This window comes from Papio anubis, chromosome 6 (genome assembly GCF_008728515.1).
Source record: "Papio anubis isolate 15944 chromosome 6, Panubis1.0, whole genome shotgun sequence".
In the NCBI taxonomy this organism is placed as follows: domain Eukaryota; kingdom Metazoa; phylum Chordata; class Mammalia; order Primates; family Cercopithecidae; genus Papio; species Papio anubis.
The window spans coordinates 162,016,716-162,040,368 of NC_044981.1; the positions used below are offsets into that span (position 1 = coordinate 162,016,716).

The following is a 23,653-nucleotide window of genomic DNA, read 5'->3' on the forward strand; positions in this document are numbered from 1 at the left end:
CAGGGATTTTACTAGGCTGCACAGTAGAATGTAAAGTTCCTTTGTATATACTTCCACTGCTTGTATCCCTGTTTACTGCTGATGCACTCTGCTATGTGGTTCTGTGTCTATTCCCACAACTAGATGGTAAACTCCAAGTCACATCTCACTCAGCCTCTTTCCACCATCCTTAGCCCTCTGCAAGGTCAAATAAAAAACATCTCCTTATAAGAAAAAAAAAAGTTAAGTGAGGAGGACAATAACTGAGTAGGATTTCAGTTACACACTGCTGGTTTTAATAATTATTTAGCTCTTCTGTACATGCGTTCAATAAAGTATTATTTGATAAATATAGGAAACAAAGATTTGGGAGGTAGGAAATGACACACTGACATGTTTATAAAATTCAAGAGTTAGTTTTCATGGCAGCACTACTATAGGCAGAATTTTTCATTTTCTAAGACCTGTATTCAATTTCATATCCCACAAAGACCATATATTCTTACACTATACTATTACCCCTCATTATATAGCAAGTTGAAATTTGCATCTTTATATATTAAGGGCTTAAGCAAAGCTGAGCCACACTTTTCAAAGTGTCAAACATTTCAACTGTTTTCAAATGTTTGAGGTTTATAAAAACTAAATTATGCTTTGTCAAGCTTTTTTTAAGGTTATTAAATGTCAAGATTGAGAAGACAATGCCTATTTCTGACTTATTATTTCTCTTCTCCCCTCCCTCTCAAGCCACACTTATAGGCATACACATACAAACACATTTGCATACACATACTTTAAAAACTACTTCATATTTCAGCACAAAAGCCCTTATTAAAAAAAAATTACCACTATAAAAAATGAATAACAAAATTTCAGAAACTTTAAAAACTAGTGAAGAAAATTACCTTTACTTCTAACACAATAACATTTTAATAACAATGATACATTTTTATTCATTGTTATTAGACATTTTAGAACTTTAAGATAACACCTTTTTACCTTAATAAAATTTCCCCCAAAATAGTATTTTTGTGTTTTTAATATAAAAGTTATACAACAAACCTGCACATTCTGTGCATGTATCCCAGAACTTAAATTTTAAAAAAAATTATACAGTCAAAAACACATATAAAATTGTCACAATAAAAACAATGTTCACAGAAATAAGTTTAGCCAAATATAAATCCATTTGAAACAAAATAAAAATTATACCACAATATTCAAATCGAACAATCCAATATATTAATATACACTCAATTTAAGGAAAAATTTATTTTGCTTCACATCCCCTTTGAGTCTCTAGTTGTTTATTCGTGAATACAACTGCTTCTTAAGCAGTCTCTGCATTAAAAATACATGTGTTTCAGAGACTAAGAGAACAGCATGCAAAGAGACTCCTACTGTAGAAAGCTACTTTGCAGAAAATTTAAACCACGATGTGCTTAAAACGCCAGGATCTCAAAAGTTAAAACAGTGGTTCTCCACTCCTTTTCTCATTTCATGAGAGTTTAGATCAAAAAGATATCCCTGTTCCTTCACTGAAAGTTTACTGGCGGCAAATCTAGAGTCTGAGTATGAATGAAATGCCAAGTCTACAGTGCTTTCCTAATATAAAAATTGTTTTCATATTGGCTTCTTTTTGTAAAACACTTCTCTTTATAAAATATAATAAGTATATCTTTGAAATATATACTATGAATAATGTTTATCTCATCACTAAAAGTAATCCTTAAATAAAATCAAGTATAATATTGACTTCTGCATTTTTCAATAGGGTTGTATCTTAATCAACCAAATTCTCAAAATTTGTCAAGTTTTTATTTTTAATTAGTCAAGGATCTTTCCTTTGCATTTATTTGTTCTCTAACTTATTTTATCTTTTTAAATGGAATAACTCTGATAGAATTAAAATGGTAATTTTTGTCTATGTTATATTTCGCTCTCTAGAATAGATTAAATGCATGGTCTTTTGCGGTAAGATAGAAAAAGTTGGTTTAAAATGAGATCTTACCTTCTGATTTGTTGTTCTTCCTCTTCAGCCATTTCTCTACTGTCTCTGCACTAACACTTTCAGATACAAATTCATCTAATACCTGGGGGTGAAGAGAAAGATATGCCTTCACTTTTTCATCTGTCAAACCTGTAAAAGAATTGAAAAGAATAAAATTCACCTATACAACTTCTTCATATAAATGAAAGGTATAGTATCACAACACATTATGCTAAGACCCAGCAACCTCTCTTCTAATGGAGAGAGGGCTGGAAAAGAGCGGGAAGGGGAAGTTATTGCTTAATGGGCACAGAGTTTCTACTGGGAGTGACAGCAAACTTTTGGAACTAGACAGGTGAATACTGCCCAACATGGGGAATATACGTAATGCCACTAAATTATATGCTTAAAACAGCATTTAAAATGGTTAAAACACCATTTTTCATATATATGTGTGTGTGTGTGTGTGTGTGTGTGTGTGTATGACCACAATAAAAAAGAAGGTAGTTAGTGTAGCAATTTTAAACTACAGATATTACACCATGTTACACAGTTGTTTCTAACAATAAATTTCAGAGTTACATATGAACCAATGCCAAGACCCAATGCTGTACATTAAGGCTTACAGAGTACTTATTTTTTCGGTATATAGTTACCATAGATTTAGTGGTCAAAGCAAGTGAAACTCTAGCAAGAGTAGTAAACAGGAAAATCTAGCACTGAAACATTATAGGTGCTAAAAAAAAGATTTAATACATAAATGAATAAATTTTTATCTCTTAATGCCTTACAACACAAATCCTTCCTTTTTCTCAAAGGCATTAAACCCAGTGGTATAACTAATGTTCAGTTCAGAATAATCTTGACATTCATTCATTAATATTCTGTGTATGTAGTCAGTTTCACTGAAATAGTTTTCATAGCCTAATGATAAACATAAGATTTACATATGCATATGTAATGTATATTTACATGATGTATATTTACATATACCTATGTAATGTATATGTAATGTGTATGTAATATACATTACATATGTATATGTGATGTATACATACATTATACATAAGATTTTCAAACAAAGTATTTTCACATGTTTTCACATCTCACATATCAAGTATATGTTTTCAATCTGGTGCTTTGGGTCGGTATATGCCATTTCATTAAACAACCCCAAACACAAACAGGCTTTGAATAATTATCCTTCAGTGACGGGAATGATTTTTACTGCCGTATCTTTTCTGTGAATTATTTGAATACACGATCCTTTTTAGGGATGGGTAGGTTTAAAAAAAGGCGATGGAAAGCTGCACTCTGAGAAAGAAAAGAAGGAAAGGAAGCTTATCGTTATGACTCCAGGCAGTAGGCTGTCTGTTTCCCCAAACAGACAAAACAGAGAATTCATATGTGTTAATTAATTCTGCTGGGAACTACAGTCACAACTGTTGGGATTCTACAACAGAATGGTATAACTGAACAGGAGAATGACTTATTTCAATGAAATTGGTAGTTAAAGAGTCAATTTAAACACACACACACACAGAGTTGTATAAGACAAATGAAATAAGACCCCTGGCTATATTCACCTGCAAAAGGGCCCCAGTGGTGTAAAGTTCAGTGTGAGAAATTCTATAAAATGCTAAATATAATTGACTCAATAAAGTAAGTGCTCTCCTGACACAGCAAATTATAGTCCCTAGAAACCAAAGGTGCAGGTTACTACAGTAAGCTGATAGCATACTTGACCTTTGAGAAGATAGATAATGCAAATTTCATGCTCTCCTTAGGTCCTCCATATTCAATATTGACTCCTTCTTAAAATTTCTTTCTGCCACTCCCATGACACAAGGCTATAGAATTTTTATCCTAACTTTCTAATTGCTCTTGAATTCTGCTTTCTCTTCAACAATCCATAATGATGACACCAAAATCTAAATCAGGAATCTTAACATATTTTTAATCTCTAGTCTAGCTCTTTTCCCATCACCTCAAGCTCCATCTTAAGTCAAAACTACATGAGTTATCTCCTTCTCACTTCTTCCCAAAGAGATTTTAACTCTTGGTTTTCCTTTTTGTGTTACTATTACTCTACATTTTCCCAGAAACTGAGGCTGAAAAACATAGTAATAACTAATTCCTCGTTGTCATCTCATTTCATCTTAGTGCATTGCCATACAAGTCACATTTGCCAAATTACACGTCAGATAAAAGATGTGCATCCAAAATAAACAACAAAAGAAAAACACTCTTAAAACTCAACAATAAGAAAACAATCAACTCAACTGAAAAACGGGCCAAAGGCCACTTCAGTAAAGAAGACATAGATATGGCAACAAACATTTTAAAAGATGCTCATTTGTTAATTGTGAATTGAAGTTAAAACATAAATGAGATTATATTACACACCTGTTGGAATGGCTAAGATTAAAAAAAAAAACCTGACAGTACCAATTGTTGGCATGGATGCAAAGCAACAAAAATTATCATTTAATCCTGATAAGGATGCAAAATGCTACAGTGACTTTGAAAGGCTGTTTTGCAGTTTCTTACAAAGCTAAATACAGTCTTTCTGTGTGACCCAAAAATCACACTAGTAAGCATTTACCCAATCGATATGAAGACTGATGTCCACACAAAAACCTGCATGTGAGTGTTTTTGGCAGCTTTACTCATAATCACCCAAATCTGGAAGCAATCAAGACATTCTTCAATACGCAAATTGGATAAACAAACTGTGATACATCCATACGACCAGATATTTCACATTAAAAAGAAACGGGCTAACAAGCCATGAAGTAACATGGATGAGTCTTAAATGCATATTGCTACAAGAAGAAAAGTCAGTCTAAAAAGGATACACAATATACAATTCCAACTATACAACATTGGAGAAAAGCCATAAGCTGTAGAGGTAGTAAAAAGATCAGTGACCACCAGGAGTTCAAGGGGAAAGGGCAAATTATGAATGGGTAAAGTACAGGGGATCTTTTAGGATGATGAAACTATTCTGTAAGACACTATAATGATGAATACATGACACTATGCATTCGCCAAAAATCTGTAGAACTTTATAGCACAAAGAATAAACAACCATATATGCAAATTTTTAAAAACTCACAAGGTCGGGGGTCTCAGGATGGAAAGCATAATGCAACAAAAGAATCTAAATGCATTACACACATATAAAACAACCTCCCTGAAGCCGGTGGCAGAGGATAAGGTGCTAACGTATATAACTTTGAAAATAAGTGGGGTGAGAAGAAAATGCAAAAATAAACTGTATACAAGCACCACACTCTAGTTGGTAAAGCTGTTGTCTCAAGAGGGTATAGTTTAACACTGGTCAATTAAACAAATGAGTGGCAGACGGTGGGAACAAGATTTCTCAATGGTAGCATGGGATGTTACAGATAAACAAAAGGAAGAGTTCAGAATGATCCATGTGGTAATGAATTAGAGTTGGAGATATCAGTGAACTCATGTATGACAATACAAATAAAAACGGTTACATATAGGAATATTGGTAGATACGTATATCTCGTAAATACACACAAGTCTCACTTTGCTAGGTTAGTGGAGACGGCCTAGAAGCAACAATATCCTGGTATAATTGCATATATATAGCACCTAGAGCTTGGTTGCTAGTACCAGTCTACAACAAAAGGAACCAAGACTCCACGAAGAAACAGCTAAAGTTAGGGTAAGAACAGAAAATACATAAGCTTGGAGTAGCCAATGATTTAAAATTTGCTACCAGTAAATCGCACAGACAGACTAATACAGATAACTATTCCAAAGTAATTGTGTATATTTGAGCGAGTATATTTTTAAAAATATTGTTCATACTAATAAACTACCTCCTTTCATCTACGTAACATTTTGCCAGAGTGCAAACAGATAAAACTAATTAAACTGACTTTCATCTTCATTTCATTTTTCAACAGCTGGCAGGAGTACTAATGAGGATGGGCTGGTTAAAAGTAATAAATGATAGAAGAGAAGCACATGGTTATTGATAGACTGAATGATCAGGGTAAGTTAGGAAGAGCTGATGAATTTCATTAATCTTCACAATGCAGTTTGCAAGTGCCCATGGAAAATGTCGTGAAGGATTACAATCTAAACAAAACCACACTGAAAAGCAGAGCGGTACATGTAGCAGTTAGATTTAACACTGACCTGAAGATACGTAACAAAAGGCATAATAAAGACTGATGAATATTTTAGTACAGATAATTGCTTCTGTGGCTAACAGCCAGCAATCTGAGGGGTAGATAAGAATTAACTTTATTTTCTTGCTGAGTAATTCTTTTAAAGAACTAGATAAACATCACATCAATATCTCTACTTCAACATTTTGACATTGAGACACAGAGCAGTGATGAAAAGGATTGGCATCTTTGAGTTTCCATGCATAGTAATGCAAAATATCAGTAAAAAGTAATAACGTCAACAATGATACATTTTTGTATCTTTGTTGTTAAATATAGTAGCATTGAGGCTACTTTTCTCCTGTCTTCACAGAAATCTTACAAGCTTCTCATAATGTAACACATTATTATGCTACCCTTTTGGTTTTTGCTTTCTGCAAGCCACAAATTCAACTCTTTTTCAGATGAAGATTTTGCATGTATACACATATGTATAAATATACATTTAAAACTTTTATCAAACCACACAAAAAATGTAGTGGCCCTATGTACTCAACAGCCAGCTTCAACAATTACCAATTCATAGCCACTATTTTCCATCTCTACCACCTACTCTCCTCTCATATAATTTCAAAGCAAATCCAAGAAATTATTTTAATATATTAATACATTTCAATATGTATCTCCAAAAGATAAAAATATTCTAACCATAAATGCTACTATCACACCTAAAGAGACGTTATTATTTTTAATTCCATCAGAAATATCCAGGCTTTAAATCTCTCTCTTTTTTTTTTTTTTACAGCTTGTTCATCTGAACTAGGACACAAGTAAATCAAGTAAATTCAATATGTTACAGTAGTTTGGTATTTCATTTTTAAAATCATATTTAGGTCCCTTTGTCCAATAATATTCCCCTCCATCTCTTACTTTCCCCCATTATAACTTATTTCTGAATAAAATAGGTTTTTAGTCTATGGTTTACTTCAATCTTGATTTTTCTGACTTTATCCCTGTGGAGCTTAGCATGTTCCTCCGCTCTCTGCATTTCTTGAAAATTGACATTAGACCTCAAGGCCTGAAGAGATGTAGGTTCCATTTGGGGGTACAAGCAATTTGGCCAGTGTTACTGCACACTTCTGTCAGAAGTTTTTTGTGATATTAGCAGCATTAGAGGCTCCTGAGTGATTAATTCAGTAGGGCTTGACAATGGTGATGTTCCTCATTCTATCGTGCCTTCTTCATTTATTAGCTGAAATAATATGAAGAGAAATTTAGCTTCATCTACTATGTGGTTGTCCAGTGGGACAGTTCATCTAGATCAAACAAGACAAATGGTTCACCAGTTTTGAAAATAATGAGTGGATACAGCAATGTTCTCCCATGGGTAAACAACTAAAAAATAATAGTATTACTATGAAACCACATATTTGAATAAATTTGATCTGTTCCTTCCATTGTAACCATTATCCTTAACTGGTGCTCAAATTGTCCCATCTTTCAGCCAGGTGGAGGAGCCTCTTCAAGCAGCTTCAGTCATTCTGACAAGAACCTAGTAGATCTCAACAGCTTCCATCCTCTGCTAGTATGAGATATCTTAGGTTCCTCTTGTTCATTTTCTGCCCCAGCTATAGATTCATACATTTTTTTTTCTCAGGATCTCTAGCTCCTGTTTCAGTGAATAGAAGTATTCCAATTTCAGGAAAATGGAACTAGATTACATAATCATTCATTGTTCTATCACACAACAAACATATAAGGTGGATTTCTTTATCCTTTGAGATATATACCAGTACAAATACACATGTTATTATGGTTTTTTCTGTTTTTGTTTGAGACAGAGTCTCGCTGTGTCACTCAGGCTGGAGTGCAGTGGCGCGATCTCAGCTCACTGCAAGCTCCATCTCTCAGGTTCATGCCATTCTCTTGTCTCAGCCTCCCGAGTAGCTGGGACTACAGGCGCCTCTCACCAAGCCCGGCTAATTTTTTGTATTTTTAGTAGAGATGGGGTTTCACCGTCTTAGCCAGGATGGTCTCGATCTCCTGACCTCATGATCCACCTGCCTCGGCCTCCCAAAGTGCTGGGATTACAGGCGTGAGCCACCGCACCTGCCCACAATATTATGTTTTAAAGTCACTTGAAATATTCATCTCTCTGTGGCTATGTCACCAACTGAATGCAAATTAGGTTCATTTCTGATATATCTTTAAATGTGTCTTTATAATAATATATTATACTAATAAGCTAAAGTCTTTATTTCTGAAGTCTTATCACCTTAATATCCATAAAAATTATTTATTTTAAAAGTCACTTTCAAATCAGAGGCTAAAGAATTATTGCTTTACTCATTCTAAGAAATAATGCTAAATTAGTAATCATAGGTACTAAAGGATCTCTTGTAAGAATTAGGCAAAAGCATTTTTCAGTATTAATTCTACCATTTTAATTGTGGAGAAAGATCCCAATTTTGTGTCTCTATTAATTTTAAAAACCAGTCAAAAGCATATGGCAAGTATCCAGTATATCATTCCTCCTCTCCCATTATGCCTCTCCCCCATGACACCTGAGTTCTGGTTCCTACAACTCCATATCACAGTGCTTTTACATGCCCTAAAACAGGTCTTCTTGACCTTAAAAGAATTATTTCCTGCCACATTAAGTATCTTATCTCAAGCCCTCTGTCCTTCCTCAATCACAGAAGGGAAAATATATTAAATTTCCATTATCTCACAGTAACTAAACTCAGCTAGGTTAGGGAAAACCTTTAAAAAAAATCTAAGGTATATGTAACCAATAATCTTTTATTTATTGTAATAATTCTCTCAATTTTGTAATTTCTTCTGTGTTTAGTCCAGATACAAACAATAAGTAAAATCATTTTCAGCTTCTTACAGTGTCAGTCCAACTGTAAGATAAATTTGGGGGAAAATACCACCATCTCATGCTGTTAATTACTGAACTATAATAGTCCAGTTATCAAAGAACAGCTTGAACTGTGAGGGGACTGAAATGCATGTTATATGAGGAGTGGGTGAATGAGTACAAATGTTTAGTTTGAAGAACACAAGATTCTCGATGGTCATTGCTGTTTAATCTGAATGTTATTTAAGTAAAACAGGTTAAGATATTTTTGGTTTATTCATTTCTTGTTTTGTTTTTTTCCATCCATAAACCCAGGGGGTAAAACTAGGATTAATAATTGAGGAAGTCAGATAACAATTCAACTTCAGGCAGAATGTTTAGGAAACAAGGCTTCTGTAACTGGAATGGGCTACATGAGCCGACAGTGCATCCTCCCGCAATTGAAATGGTCAATGAAAGGAAAATCTAGTAACTCTCAGCATGAGATGGTTTTATATTCTCCAAGCACCAAGAGATGAGGGTACATACACATGTACGTTAAAAAATCTTATTAGTTTCAAAAGACAATTTCAAAACATATACCACAAGTAGTAAATTTTCTTTATATTTCTGCATAATTTTAGCAACTTAATAACAAAATCTGTCAAGTTAAAACAAAACGTATCTTCTGTCATACTAAGCAGTGTTGTACCACCACACTGCTCAACAGCAATGTTCTCGTAAACTTGTGCGTGTGTCCTCCCAAACTGCATACAATTGTTCTAGGTTGAATGCATATGCATCTATGTAACACCTTCCTTTATTTGTCCAAAAGCAAATGAAGGTCAGCAGATGTATAACTTTAAAATCAGGTAAGTTTGCTTTCAGAATCCCAAAATTCAACTTTATATACCTCCTTCTCTGTATTTACCTCTCATGCATCTATACTACAACTGTTTCACCTCCTTCCCCACCAAAAAGATAAAATAGCTAATAACATCTGTTAATAACAGTTGGCCTACTTTCAATGCTCTCTGCATATAAGATACTATGTTATACACGTTACACATACTAGCCCAGTTAAGCCTCAGAGAACTAAGCATGAGACACACAGAAAATGTTCAAAATATTTACTTAATAAATGAATGATAATCCCCAAAATATAAAACCGGAAAATGAAGCACAGAGAAGTTAAATAATCGTAGTAGTTCTCTATTGGCCACAGAAGCAATAATTAGGGTTGGAATGAAGATACAAGCCCAGGATGTCAGCTCTTAAGGCCAAACTGTGTTGTGTTTCTTCACACTTCCGCCTATCTGAGCTCATTACACTTTTACAGGAGTCGTATTGGTCAGGGCTACCTCCAATTTGGAATTATATTTTACACATTTTACCTCAAATTATAAACTGAAAAATCTGACTGCTAATCTCAGGCTTTGTTTTGTTTGTTTGTTTGTTTGTTTGTTTGTTTTTTGAGAGTCTTGCTCTGTCGCCCAGCCCGGAGTGCAGTGGCGGGATCTCAGCTCACTGTAAGCTCCGCCTCCCGGGTTCATGCCATTCTCCGGCCTCAGCCTCCCGAGTAGCTGGGACTACAGGCGCCGCCACCTCGCCCGGCTAGTTTTTTGTATTTTTAGTAGAGACGGGGTTTCACCATTCACAGGATGGTCTCGCTCTCCTGACCTCGTGATCCGCCTGCCTTGGCCTCCCAAAGTGCTGAGATTACAGGCATGAGCTACCGCACCCGGCCTAATCTCAGGCTTTGATAAAGAGGAGGAAAGAAATCTTTGCAGCAGAAGCCCCCTGGAGTCACAAGACTCGTGCTGAAAATAAGTCTAATTGGAGGATGGAAAGGGAGCGGTCAGTAGCAATGATGCCATTTAGCCCCATGCTTCTCCCATTTCATTCCTCCAGCTTGCCAAGCCCTTCCTTTCCTCTCCTCATCCACGGTCTTCGCTGCTACCTGCCCTCAATCCCCTCCTATCTTAGGGCTCAGTGAGACATTTAGTCAATTTAAAGGCAGTTTCACCAGAGCCACCTTCACTAGCAACACACTCTCCACTCACTGTACTATACTCTCATTGTACCCTCCTCCTCTTGCACTTCCAGACATTCATCACAAGCTGAAATCTCCTACTTATTAGTAGGAATTTATTAAACTTCAGCCTCTTCAGCTAGACTATAAACCCCATGACCTGTCTCATTCTCTACATAGCACAGTGCCTGGCTCTGGGCAGAAAAAGGGTTAACACAGCAGACCGGACAGAGTTCTCCTACTTTGAAAGGCTGTTTGCAAGGTCAGCCCTTGGCTGGCATCAAGGACTTTGGCTCTGGGGGTGTTCCCAGTCAACAGTTAACTGAAGACCAGGCCACTGTGCCTAGACTGTTTGTGCAAACATTATGGGTTCACGATGAACACCTGCATTTCTTCTGCAAGTCTGGAAGTTTAGAACACACCAGGCAGAGGGTGTGTACATGACCAACCCCCAATAAGAAAACTGGGAATTCAGTCTCTAACGTGCTTCCCTGGTAGGTAACACTAGACAAACATTGTCAGAAGTCACTGCTGGAGGAATGAAGGTGTCCTCGGAAGGCTGTGCCAGGTCTCTCCTGGATTTCACCCAATGCACCTCTTCCCTTTGTGGATTTTGCTTTGTACCTTCGGCTCTCATCAGGTATAGCCTTGAGTACAACTACACGCCCAGTCCTGTGAGTACTTCCAGCAAATCACCAAACTGAGGGGTAATTCTGAGGACCCTAAACACAGAGACTATCATCAATTGAATTAATTAATTAGTAATTCTTTGTCTTGTATGATTTCACAGAAGACTAAGAAGGGAGTGGTATAGGTTTGTTTGCTGAAAACTGCCCAGTTCACAAGATCACAGACGGACCCACCAGGAATCCCAAATCCTACAGCAAGTACCCGAGCAGAAGATCCTTCCTCTCACAGCCTGCTGTACCTACTTAAATTCCCATTCCTGCCCAAGCCTAGATGAGATTTTCTTTCTCTTACTTCTATCTTCACTTTCCTTTTTTCATCTAAATCGTTTAAATATGTAATATGTCACCCTTTACATAAAACTTCATGAACATAACCATTTATATAGCAGTTCTTTCTAACCACTTACTGAGTAAGGGATAGATAGGCTCTAAATTTCTTTTTTTTTTTTTTTTTTTGCATGGTTGGGGGGAGCTTTTTTTTTAAAGGCAAAGTCATTTATATGGAATGAATGGAGGTTAGCCAGGTGACAGATGTAAACAATTTTCACTATCATTAAAATAACTTTAAAGTTTTGATAGAAACAAAGAGATATTTCTTTAGATTTTGGTTAACTCCACAGACTAGTACTGATACCATTTTTAACCAAGAAGGAAAAACAGGAAGCAAACTAAAAACAAATGCCTTATAATAATTATCCTTGTCCCCAAATATGTCACCTAAAATAATTCCTTTCCATCCAAATACACTCCACTGAAAGAGAATTGGCCTATGACCTAGAAAGCAGTTATCTAATGAACCTTGGCTTAATATACTGCCAGTATTCTGACCTATATAATTGATTACCTATTTCACGTGAATTAACAGCCTAAGGGGTGCCTTAGCTGCAGAGAAGGTATTGTTTCCCACATTCGTAATTTGCATTTGTCAGAAATAAATTTCATACTGCTGTATTTCTAAACCAAAGTGAAATTAATTACTTGCTTTCTCTCCTAAGGACATAAATGAAAGTTTCTTTGAACTGAGAAAGTCAACTACAAACTTGAGCTGCTCAAAGTGATAACATACGGATGAAAAATATGTTTTGATAGAACTATTAGGAGTAAGCTTAAACCCACCAAAATTCACCCTTTCTGTGACTCAGAAAACCCAATCTCCACAGTGAAGTCTCAAATGAAGACAAGACATTCAGGCACAGGTTAGGTCATATAAAGGATTCAGTGCTCCTATCCCTTCAGCATAAATATAGTTCCAGATCTACAGTAACGCGGTGGGGGACTGGGGTTCTGAGTCAAATGCTCAAATATAGGCTATTTTCCTTAAGAAAGTCACTTAAATGTCTTGAGCAATACCTCATAAGCATAGGCAACCAGAGTAAACATGGACAAACGGAATCACATCAAGTTAAAAAGCTTCTGCCCAGTGAAGGATACAATCAACAAAGTGAAGGGACAACCCATGGAATGGGAGAAAACATTCGCAAACTGTCACTCTGAGAAGGGATGAATACCCAGAATTTATGAAGGGCTCAAACAACTCTACAGGAAAACATTCTAATAATCCAATCAAACAATGGCCAAACGATTTGAATAGACATTTCTCAAAAGAAGACATACAAATGGCAAACAGGCATATGAAAAGATGCTCAAAATTACTGATCATCAGAGAAATGTAAATCAAAACTAAAATGAGATATCATCTCACCCCAGTTTAAAATGACTTATATTCGGCTGGGTGCGGTGGCTCACACCTGTAATTCCAGCACTTTGGAAGGATGAGGCAGGTGGATCATGAGGTCAGGAGTACGAGACTAGCCTGACCAACGTGGAGAAACCCCGTCTCTACTAAACTACAAAAAATTACCAGGGCATGGTGGCGCACGCCTGTAGTCCCAGCTACTCAGGGGGAGACTGAGGCAGAGGAATTGCTTAAACCCAGGAGGTGGAAGTTGCAGTGAGCCGAGATCACGCCACTGCACTCCAGCCTGGGGGATAGAGTGAGACTCCGTCTCAAAAAAAAAAAAAAGACTTATATTCGAAAGACAAGCAATAGCAAATGCCAGCGAGGATGTGGAGAAAAGGGAACCTTTGTACACTGTAGTGTGAATGTAAATTAGTACAACCACTATGGAGAACAGTTTGGAGGTCTCCCAAAAAACTAAAAATTGAGGCACTATATCTTCCAGCAATTCCACTGTTGGGTATATACCCAAAAGAAAAGAAATCAGTATATCGAAGAGATATCTGAACTCCTATGTTTGTTGCAGCATGGTTTACAAGAATAGCAAAGATTTGGAAGCAACCTAAGCATCCATCAACAGATGAATGGATAAAGAAAATGTGGTAAATATACACAACGGAGTACTATTCAGCCATAAAAAGGAAGGAGATCCTGTCTTTTGCAACAACATGGATGGAACTAGAGATCGTTATGTTGAGTAAAATAAGCCAGGCGCAGAAAGACAAACATCGCATGTTCTCATTTATTCGTGGGATCTAAAAATTTAAATAATTGAACTCATGGACATAGTGAGTAAAAGGATGATTACCAGAGAGGTTAGGAAGGGTAGTATGGGGCTGGGAGGAGGTGGGGATGGTTAATGGGCACCAAAAAAAATGAACAAGTGAATAAGAACTACTGTTTGATACCACAATAGGGTGACTATAGTCAATAATAACTTACCTGTACATTTTAAAATAAATAATGTAATTGGAGTATTTGTAACTCAAAGGATAAAAGCTTGCAGGGATGGATACCCCATTCTCCATGACGTGCTTATTTCACATTGCATGCCTGTATCAAAATATCTCATGTACCTCATACCTATATACACCTACTATGTACCCAAAAATTAGAAAAAATAATTTTTAAAAAAGGAAGTCACCTAACCCTGTAAGTCTCACTGTCCTCATAAACAAAAGATGGGCCCAGTAACAGTACCTCCTCCATAGGGTTATAACCCATGCAAACATCTGAGCACATACTAAGTGACTGGTGACAGTCAATTCAATAACATCTATCTTCATCAAAAAAGTAGCACCATTGTATCAAGAAATATTATGAGATTAAGATTGTGAGAGAAACGCCTTCCTGTTAGAAAAGACCATGCTACTCTGTTTTAGATACAGTGATAATAAAATCTCTATTTACCTATATTTAAGAATATTTCATCTAGGTGTGTCTCAGAATAATTAATGGTTTAGATATATCCATGATGCTTATATTGAGAAGTATCAAATCCAAAAACTGTCTAGCTAGCCATCATATTAACTGGAATGCGTACCCAAACTCTAACCTCAAAGACACCGAGACAGCCTAATGTGAGAGTTTCCAGGCAGAACCCACAGACACGGGTGCCCAAGGCTGGATCCAGCCATTTTGCTACAGGGAACAAGCCAGAAGCAAGTGAAGTCAAAGACAAGTACAGTTGACATTTGAACAACAGAGGTTTGAATTGCACTGGTCCTATCCGCCAATTTTTTCAATAATTATACTGTGAAAAATTTTGGAGATTTTCAACAATTTGAAAAAAACTTGCAGATGAACTGCATAGCCTAGAAATACTGAAAATGTTAAGAAAAAAATAGGTATGTCATAAATGCATGAAATATATGTAGAGACGATATGTGTTAATAAACTGATGTTACTGATAAGGCTTTTCTGTCAACATTCAGCCATTTGTAGTTAAGTTTTTAGGGAGTGAAAAGTTATATGCAGGACTGAGCTGGGGCGTCAGTACCTCTAATCCCTGCATTGTTCAAGGGCCAACTGCATTAAACAACACTCTACAGAGTGCTGGCGGTTGAGACCAGCTTAAGGGAAATATTCAAGCTTGAGAGATGAGCACGCATGAAATAGTCAATGAATCAAAACAGGGGTAAAAACAGGAAAAGAATAAGGGGCCAAGGGTTTGGTGAAAGTCATGTAAGGAAGTCCAAGGATTCTGCCTTGAAGACAGCTGGGAGGGACACAGTTCCCTTCTTTGTATTGTGACATAGTTCAAATGGTTCTTGAGATGTGCTAGCTAATTTGGATTAAAGGGAACAACAGTCACAAACTTTGAAGGTAACAGACATGTTATTACATTATATGATAACATTAACCAAATGACGAAGATCCAGCTCTGTCACCTGAAAGGGAAAGCGAATTCTCAAGTGCAGGACAATAGCCATGAAATACAAATAAGCCTAATGCTAAGTAAATTCTGCACCTCAGCCACAATGCACGCAATGAGCCTGTGGACAAACATATCAGCTACGAAAGGTCAAGTAGAACCTTGCCTGGGAGTCTAGAATCACTTTCCGCATTTAAAATAAGAATTAAAAATCTATGACTGTCTACTGAGATTTTCAGTGAAGCCTTGATAAATCTTAAAGGAAAAAAAAAAAATTCTGAGCCAGGTGCAATGGCTCATGCCTGCAATCTCAGCACTTTGGGAGGCTGAGGAGGGTTGATCACCTGAGGTCAGGAGTTCGAGACCAGCCTGGCCAACATGGCAAAACCCTGTCTCTACTAAAAATATAAAAATTAGCCAAGTATGGTGGCATCGGCCTGTCATTCCAACTACTTGGGAGGCTGAGGCAGGAGAATTGCTTCAACCCAGGAGGCAGAGGTTGCAGTGAGTCGAGATCGTGCTACTGCACTCCAGCCTGAGTGACAGAGCAAGACTCCATGTCGAAAAAAATATATATATATATATCTGACAAATACTCCCACAGAAATAAATCTTACAGTATCCACTGTTTTAAGAGAGATTAAAATACATTAAAGAAGAAAGACAAGAAAACGCGTTTCTGGTAGTATAATTTAATCTTGTGGGAAAAGAAACAAAAAATGGAGAAAAGAGAGACCAAAGAAAGAGACTTATATACAGATTCATAATTAATAACCTTCACGATCACAGTTTCAACTGGGATTTGAAGAAAGCAAGAAGAATAAGAACCATAATTTCTTATGGCCATTTAGTAAAATAGTGTTTAAAATGAACATTATCATTTATTTAAAGACTTTAAAAATTATACCCTAAAAGTGAATGTCATATGTTAGGCATTCTATAAACTATTCCTTTCCACTTATCAAAATATGTTTTTTGAAAATCATGATATTCATATACAGAATTGAAACAAAGAAAAATCAAAGAATATATAGGCTTTCTCAAAATAAGCTGCCATATTTTTTCTTTCTTTGCTAGCAAATATACCTTCTTAAAAATGTTTGATTATCAATTCACCCAAAATGCTTTTTTTAGACTTCCTCTATAAAAGGATACTACTATTTATATTTCCCCAATGCAATGTAATTCATTTAAAAATACTGTGAAGTCTGACTATGAGTCAGGCATTATATTGTGTTTTAGGATGAATAAGGGAACTCAAAAAATAAAGACAAATAAAGATGAATAGTTAGATGGATAACCATGCTGCAAGGTCGATAAGGGTACAATTAACACAAACATGAAGTATAGCTGACTTGATTAATTCTAAGTGTTGAGATTCTTTTTACTCAGTAATTGTTTACTGAGTGCCTACTATGAATCAGGCATATCTTGATATGCAATATATAACAAAGAATATGGCTAACCCATGGAGTTTTGAAATTATCTTTAATACTCGCTAAGCCTAGCCAACAGAAACTGGTGACAAATTATAGATGATGAAGCAGTAGGATATGTCAAAGGTGACTCCAAAGTTTCTAGCTTAGGTAAGTGACCAGGCAGCGATGCTAGAACACGATTGAAAATATAGAGGGTTGTGAAGGATTCATGGAAAAGAAAATTGTTTTGGTTTGGGATCTGCTTAAATGTAGCTGCCCATAGGATGGCTATATGGTTATTTCTAATAAGAAGTAGGAAATAAACATGTGCGGCTGAAAAGAAGAAAATAGGGGCTAAGAGGGATATACGTGGAAGTCATCCATTTTCATAACAGCTGAAGATTTAAAAATAGATTACATTTCCCAGGAATACTGAATTGTATCTTATGTGGCAAACAAAAAGTGAATTCTCATCTTTGTCCTATATTATTGGTTTAAATCATAAAAGAAAATTATATACTGTCTCATTAGAAATATTTTTAAGTCATTCTAGAACAATTTGAAACATATATGAGAATTTTTTGCAACAAGATTATACAGTAAGCCCATTAATAAATCCCTTCTTTATTCAAATCATCAAGATTCAAAACCACCAATATAGTATCGTACAGGATAACCTTTTGTGGTAGGCAGAATTCGAAGACAGTCCCCAATATGGTGTGACCCTGTGTCCCCACCCAAATCTCATCTTGAATTGTAGCTCCCACAATTCCCACGTGTTGCAGGAGGGACCCGGTGGGAGACAACTGAATCTTGGGGCCAGTTTCCCCAATACTGTTCTTGTGATAGGGACTATGTCTTACAAGATGTGATGGTTTTATAAGAGATTTCTGCTTTCACTTCTCATTCATTCTCTCTTGCCACCACCATGTAAGAAGTGCCTTTCACCTTCTACGATTGTGAGGCCTCCCCAGACATGTGAAACTGTGAGTCCGTTAAGCCTCTTTTTCTTCCCAGTCTCATGTATGTCTTTATCAGCAGCATGAAAACGAACTAATACAGTCCCACTCTGCATGATCTCCAGGACTGTGAGGATGTATTTTGCTTCCACAATAGGACATGTTATGCTGCAGGTTGGTCCTAAAATAGGAAGATTATCCAACTGGGCCTGGCCTAACCACATGAGTCCTTTAAGAGCAGACAGCTTTCTCCTGTTGGTGGCAGAAGTTCATGATTCAAAGCACAAGAAGGATTTGAAGAGTCATCGCTTGGTTGAAGATGGAGAGCCATATGCTAAGAAATGCAGCCAACACCTAGGAGCTAAAGAGACCTCAAGCTGACAGCCAGTAAGAAAATGGGACCTTCAGTCCTACAACCACAAGGAACTAAATTCTGCCAATGACAAGAATCAGTTTGGGAGTGGAGCTTTCCCCAGAGCCTCCAGATGAGAAGTAAGCAAGGCCAACACCTTTATTTCAGTCTTGTGACATTCTGAGCAAATAAAATAGTTACACAGGATCTACAGAACTGTGAGCCAATAAATGGGTGGTGTTTTAAGTCACTAAATTTGTGGTAATTTGTTATGAGACAACAGAAAACTAATAAACCTTTACAAATTGAATTACTTTTGTTATTAATCCAGTTAAGTAAAAAGAAACATATTTTCCAAACTATGTCACCCTTAACCAGTTAAGCAAAAACAATAACTGCTGACAGTTGTCAAGTTGTAAACAATACTTTGTTTAGTGTAAGCACAAACCCAGGGGAGAATATCTATGCTTTTGTAAATCTCATGTTGAATTGTGGCCCCAAGTGTTAGAGGTGGGGCCTGGTGAGAGGTGACTGGATTACAGGGATGGTGTCTAATGGGTTAGCACCATCCCCTAGTGCTGTCTTGTGATAGAGTTCTCATGAGATCTGGTTGTTTAAAAGTGTGTAGCTGGCTCACGCCTGTAACCCCAGCACTCTGGGAGGCCGAGGCAGGCGGATCACGAGGTCAGGAGATGGAGACCATTCTGGCTAACATGGTGAAACCCTGTCTCTACTAAAAATACAAAAAATTAGCCAGGCATGGTGGCACACACCTGTAGTCCCAGCTACTCAGGAGGCTGAGGCAGAAGAATCACTTGAACCCAGGCGGCAGAGGTTTCAGTTAGCTGAGATCACGCGACTGCACTCCAGCCTGGGTGACAAGGCGAGACTCCATCTCAAAAAATAAAAAAATAAAAATAAATGTGTAGCAAAGCGTCTAGCAGTACCTCTTTCGCTCTTTCTCCTGCTGCCATGTGAAGACATGTGAAGACGCAGGAAGCCATGCTTCCTATGCAGCCTCCAGAACAGTGAGTCAATTAAACCTCTTTTCTTCATAAATGACCCAGTCTCAGGTAGTTCTTTACAGCAGTGTGGGAACAGACTAATACAATAAGCATACAGTTCAATGCAAAACTTGATTAAAATCATGTAAGCCAAAAGAATCACAAATACACCATGAGAAAAGGGAAATAATAACAAAAACATAACATTTGTTGCTATAGAAGGGTTGCATAACATTTTTTTCTGGCCTAACAAATTAATGTGTTTCAAGTGTTTTAAGATGTAAGTCTTAACTGTAAACTGAAATTACCACAATTGTTGCAGATTGTCAACATTCACTTATTAGTTTATTCAAAAAAAACTACATCATACTTTTTAAAAATCTAAAGAACTACAGAGTTATCAAATTTTAGCATTTTTTTAATAGTTGCCAAATTGTAACCATTATTTATCAAATTCTGGTAGAGAAATAAGATAAAGTTTTTTAAAATCATTAAATTTGAATTTAAGAAAATAAATGTTGGCCAGGTGTGGTAGCTCATGCCTATAATCCTAATACTTAGGGAGGCCGAGGCAGGAGGATCCCTTGAGCACACGAGTTCAAGATGCATCTGTGCAACACAGCAAGAAATGAAAATAAAAGAAAGTACACCTGTGGTTCCAGCTACTCAGGAGGCTGAAGTGGGAGGATCACTTGAGTCCGGGAGGTCGAGGCTACAGTAAGCCATGATCATGCCACTTCACTCCAGCCTGGGTGACAGAGTGAGACCCTGTCTCAAAAATAATAATAATAATAATAATAATAATAATAATAATAATAAACAACTAATATTTCTGGGCAAAAAAAAAGAGTTCTAATAAAAGTTAACCAAGTCAGTCCTTGACAAGTATATTAGAGAAGTGTATTTGAGAAAAAATACTAAAAGCGCATTTACATTGCTATATAAACTGATATTTACAATGTCTCTTAGAACAGAGAGAGAAAAAGAGATTCATATTACCATGGAGGGAAAAACTATGTGCAACTCTTCTTTCAGTAAGTTAAATGAAAAATAAAAGCCCTGTTTTTGATTTCCAGAAGGATCATTTTTAAAAATCTAAAACCTATCATACATGAAAACAGTACATTCAAGACTACAATTTTGAAAAAATATTTATTTGCCCTCTGTCTCCAAAATTTGACCTTCTCTGTTGCTCAACAAGTTCAACAAGTCTTCATCCAAATAACTGAAAGCTTTGAGCCTATCTGCAAATACATACGACTCACTGTCCCTCTGTTCTGTAGGACGCCTATACATTTTAGTACCTTCCTTGTTTGCAGGAACAGAGCAAGTAAACTCAGTAGAAAATCAAAAGAGAAACTGATAGGTCCATTTAGGAGAAGTAAGATTAAAATGTCTGTGACTTGCAACGCTGAAAGGGCTTTTAATACTTATGAATAATAAGATCTTAATTCCTCTAAAACATTATGCTGATAACTGATGAATGAAATTAGGTCAATAATCACCAATATCAACTCACAGAAGATTCACCATATTAACTTCAAGTCTATATTTAATCTCCCCAAATCCCTCCCCCAACATATAAAGTTTTATGAAGTATTAAGATTAGATTTTACAAATCATGTATAGAGTCACTTCCATTAACTTTTCAATGCTTCTGTATAGTGTTTCAAACTTCCAATGTTAGAAATTTAAATGATTTAAATATTATAATGTAATTTAATTATATCAGATAAAAAGACTGCCAAAAAATCTATTTCTTAATCTAACTGCATTTTAAAAAAATAAAATAAAAAGCACAGACACGATCTCTCTCTTTAAGGCTACTGTCTGGAAAAGCAACTGTTACCTCTCGAAAGCACCTTCCTTGGAAGCAGAACTAAATGACTAGACCAGCATGACCATCATTAGTTTACTAGATACACTATATCTATGTATTATTTTAATAATTAAGACAATTATAATGTTAAAATAGTTCAAAAGATATAAGTCAAATTTATATTTAAAGGGTATAATTCATATTATGTATAAAATAGAATACAGTCTGTTATTAAATCTATATACCTGAAGAAGAGTAATGAATTAGACTTACATCAACACAAAAGGTCTCAATTTTCCAACTATTTTACAGGAAAACACAGACACTAATATTAGCTCTTCTCAAGATAATTTTCAGATGGATATTTAAACTACAACTTAAGACAAAGATGAAAAAAATCTAGAAAATATCAAAAGAAAGTCCTAACCATTAAAAACAGCAACTAACAATTCTTCAAGACATATTTGATTATTTTTTTTGCTTAGCATCTACAGTCCCTAGTTTTACCACTTTCTTCTCACCTATGCCACAATCTGAATCACAATTCCGTTTTCCAAGTTTCCTTGACACTGCACTGCTCCACTACTGCCCTGTACTGACCATGTTATAGTAGGTTAGCAGGGAGATGGTCCTCTTATCTACTAGACCTAAAGATCCTTGAGGACAGGAGAATTGTCACAGTCAGATCCCACCTGGCCTGGAACGTAGTAAAGTTTAAATCGTAAGTTCTCAGCTGGGAGAAGCTTTAGTCCCCCAAGAGACATCTGGCAATGTCTGCTGACATCACGGGTTTTGGCTGTCATAAGAGGAAGGGGGTACCACTGACACCTAGTGACATCTAGTGGGTAGAAGCCAGTGAGACTGCCAAATATCCTATGGTGCACAGGAAAGCCTCCTACAACAAATAATTATCCACAGAAAGCATCAACAGTGCTCATGTTGAGAAACCCTGTTTTCAACAAGTGTATGCTCATATAATGTGGACTTTATGAAGACAACAAAACTGTATAAAATACTGCAATTGGAATAATTTCAGTACTTATTATAAAAGTATGGCACATAAATTAAATATCCCACAATCAAATACAGGGGAATAAAAGAAAGAAGAGGGGAGGGGAGGGGAGGGGAGTGGGAGGGGAAGGGGAAAAAGAAAAAAAGAGAAAGGAAGAGAGAGAGGGAGGGAGGGAGGAAGGAAGGAAGAAAGGAAGGATTGATTTAGTAATGATATCAAAATGTCATTATGCTATTGCATTGTAGATAAACTTCAGCTATTTGCTTCTAATTCCCAATTATATGGAAACCAGAGACACAAAAAAGTATCATGTTTAGCACTGACAAAGAAACTAAGTATAGACATCATTTCTTGGTACTGCCCCTAAAAGCTGAATGTTTCTTAAGTGATACAGCCTTTCTCACCTATTTATCTAACATATAAAATAAAAATTATACCTCTAACTCATGGCTTTCATGAGATTTAAACATAATATATGCAAAGGACATAAACCATGGCTCAAAAATGGTAGATACAGCCAGGCACGGTGGCTCACGCCTGTAATCCCAGCACTTTGGGAGGCCGAAGTGGGTGGATCATGAGGTCAGGGGTTTGAGATCAGCCTGACCAACATGGTGAAACTCCATCTCTACTAAAAATACAAAAATTAGCTGGGTGTGGTGCCATGCATCTGTAAACCCAGATACTCAGGAGGCTGAGTGAGGCAGGAGAATCACTTAAACCTGGGAGGTAGAGGTTGCAGTGAACTGAGATCACGCCACTGCACTCCACCCTGGGCGACAGAGTGACACTATGTATTTAAAAAAAAACAAAATCCTCCTGGCCCTTCTTAAGTCCATTGGTGGCTTTCAAATGAAATGCTGAGTCCCATAGGGTTACTGATGATCAAGACATATCTTGAATCTAATGCTACAATACACTGATAGGTTAGTATAAACTCTCTGGTACAAAAGATTGCACAGAGGAAATACGTTGGACAGAACTAACGATGTTTTTTTAAATAAAGAAATGTTGCACCTCTTGAATAATCTATGGAATGCTTGCATGGGAGGATTATAGTAATTCTCACTCCAATACATTCAAGCTTAAGAGAATAAGTAGAAATCAACTCAGGTCACTTTTCAAAAGCTTGCCTTTAGAGGCCCGAACAAGATGGCGAATAGGAACAGCTCAGTCTCCAACTCCCAGCATGGCGACACAGAAGACAGTGATTTCTGTTTCAACTGAGTACTGGAGTTCATCTCACTGGGGAGTGCCCGGACGATCGTGCTGGTCGCTGCTGCAGCCCGACCAG

At 36.6% G+C, this 23,653-nt stretch overlaps 1 protein-coding gene across 10 annotated transcripts in view; it reads right to left on the reverse strand.

Moving 5' to 3' along the window:
* PDE10A (phosphodiesterase 10A) overlaps nt 1-23,653 on the reverse strand; it is a 665,278-nt gene that overhangs the window by 204,429 nt on the left and 437,196 nt on the right. For all 10 annotated transcript variants that reach the window (XM_021936902.2, XM_021936910.2, XM_021936903.2 and 7 more), the window contains one exon: nt 1,991-2,119. In XM_021936902.2, coding sequence (XP_021792594.2) covers nt 1,991-2,119 — 129 coding nt within the window. Of the gene's footprint in view, nt 1-1,990; nt 2,120-23,653 lie in introns of those variants that run through there.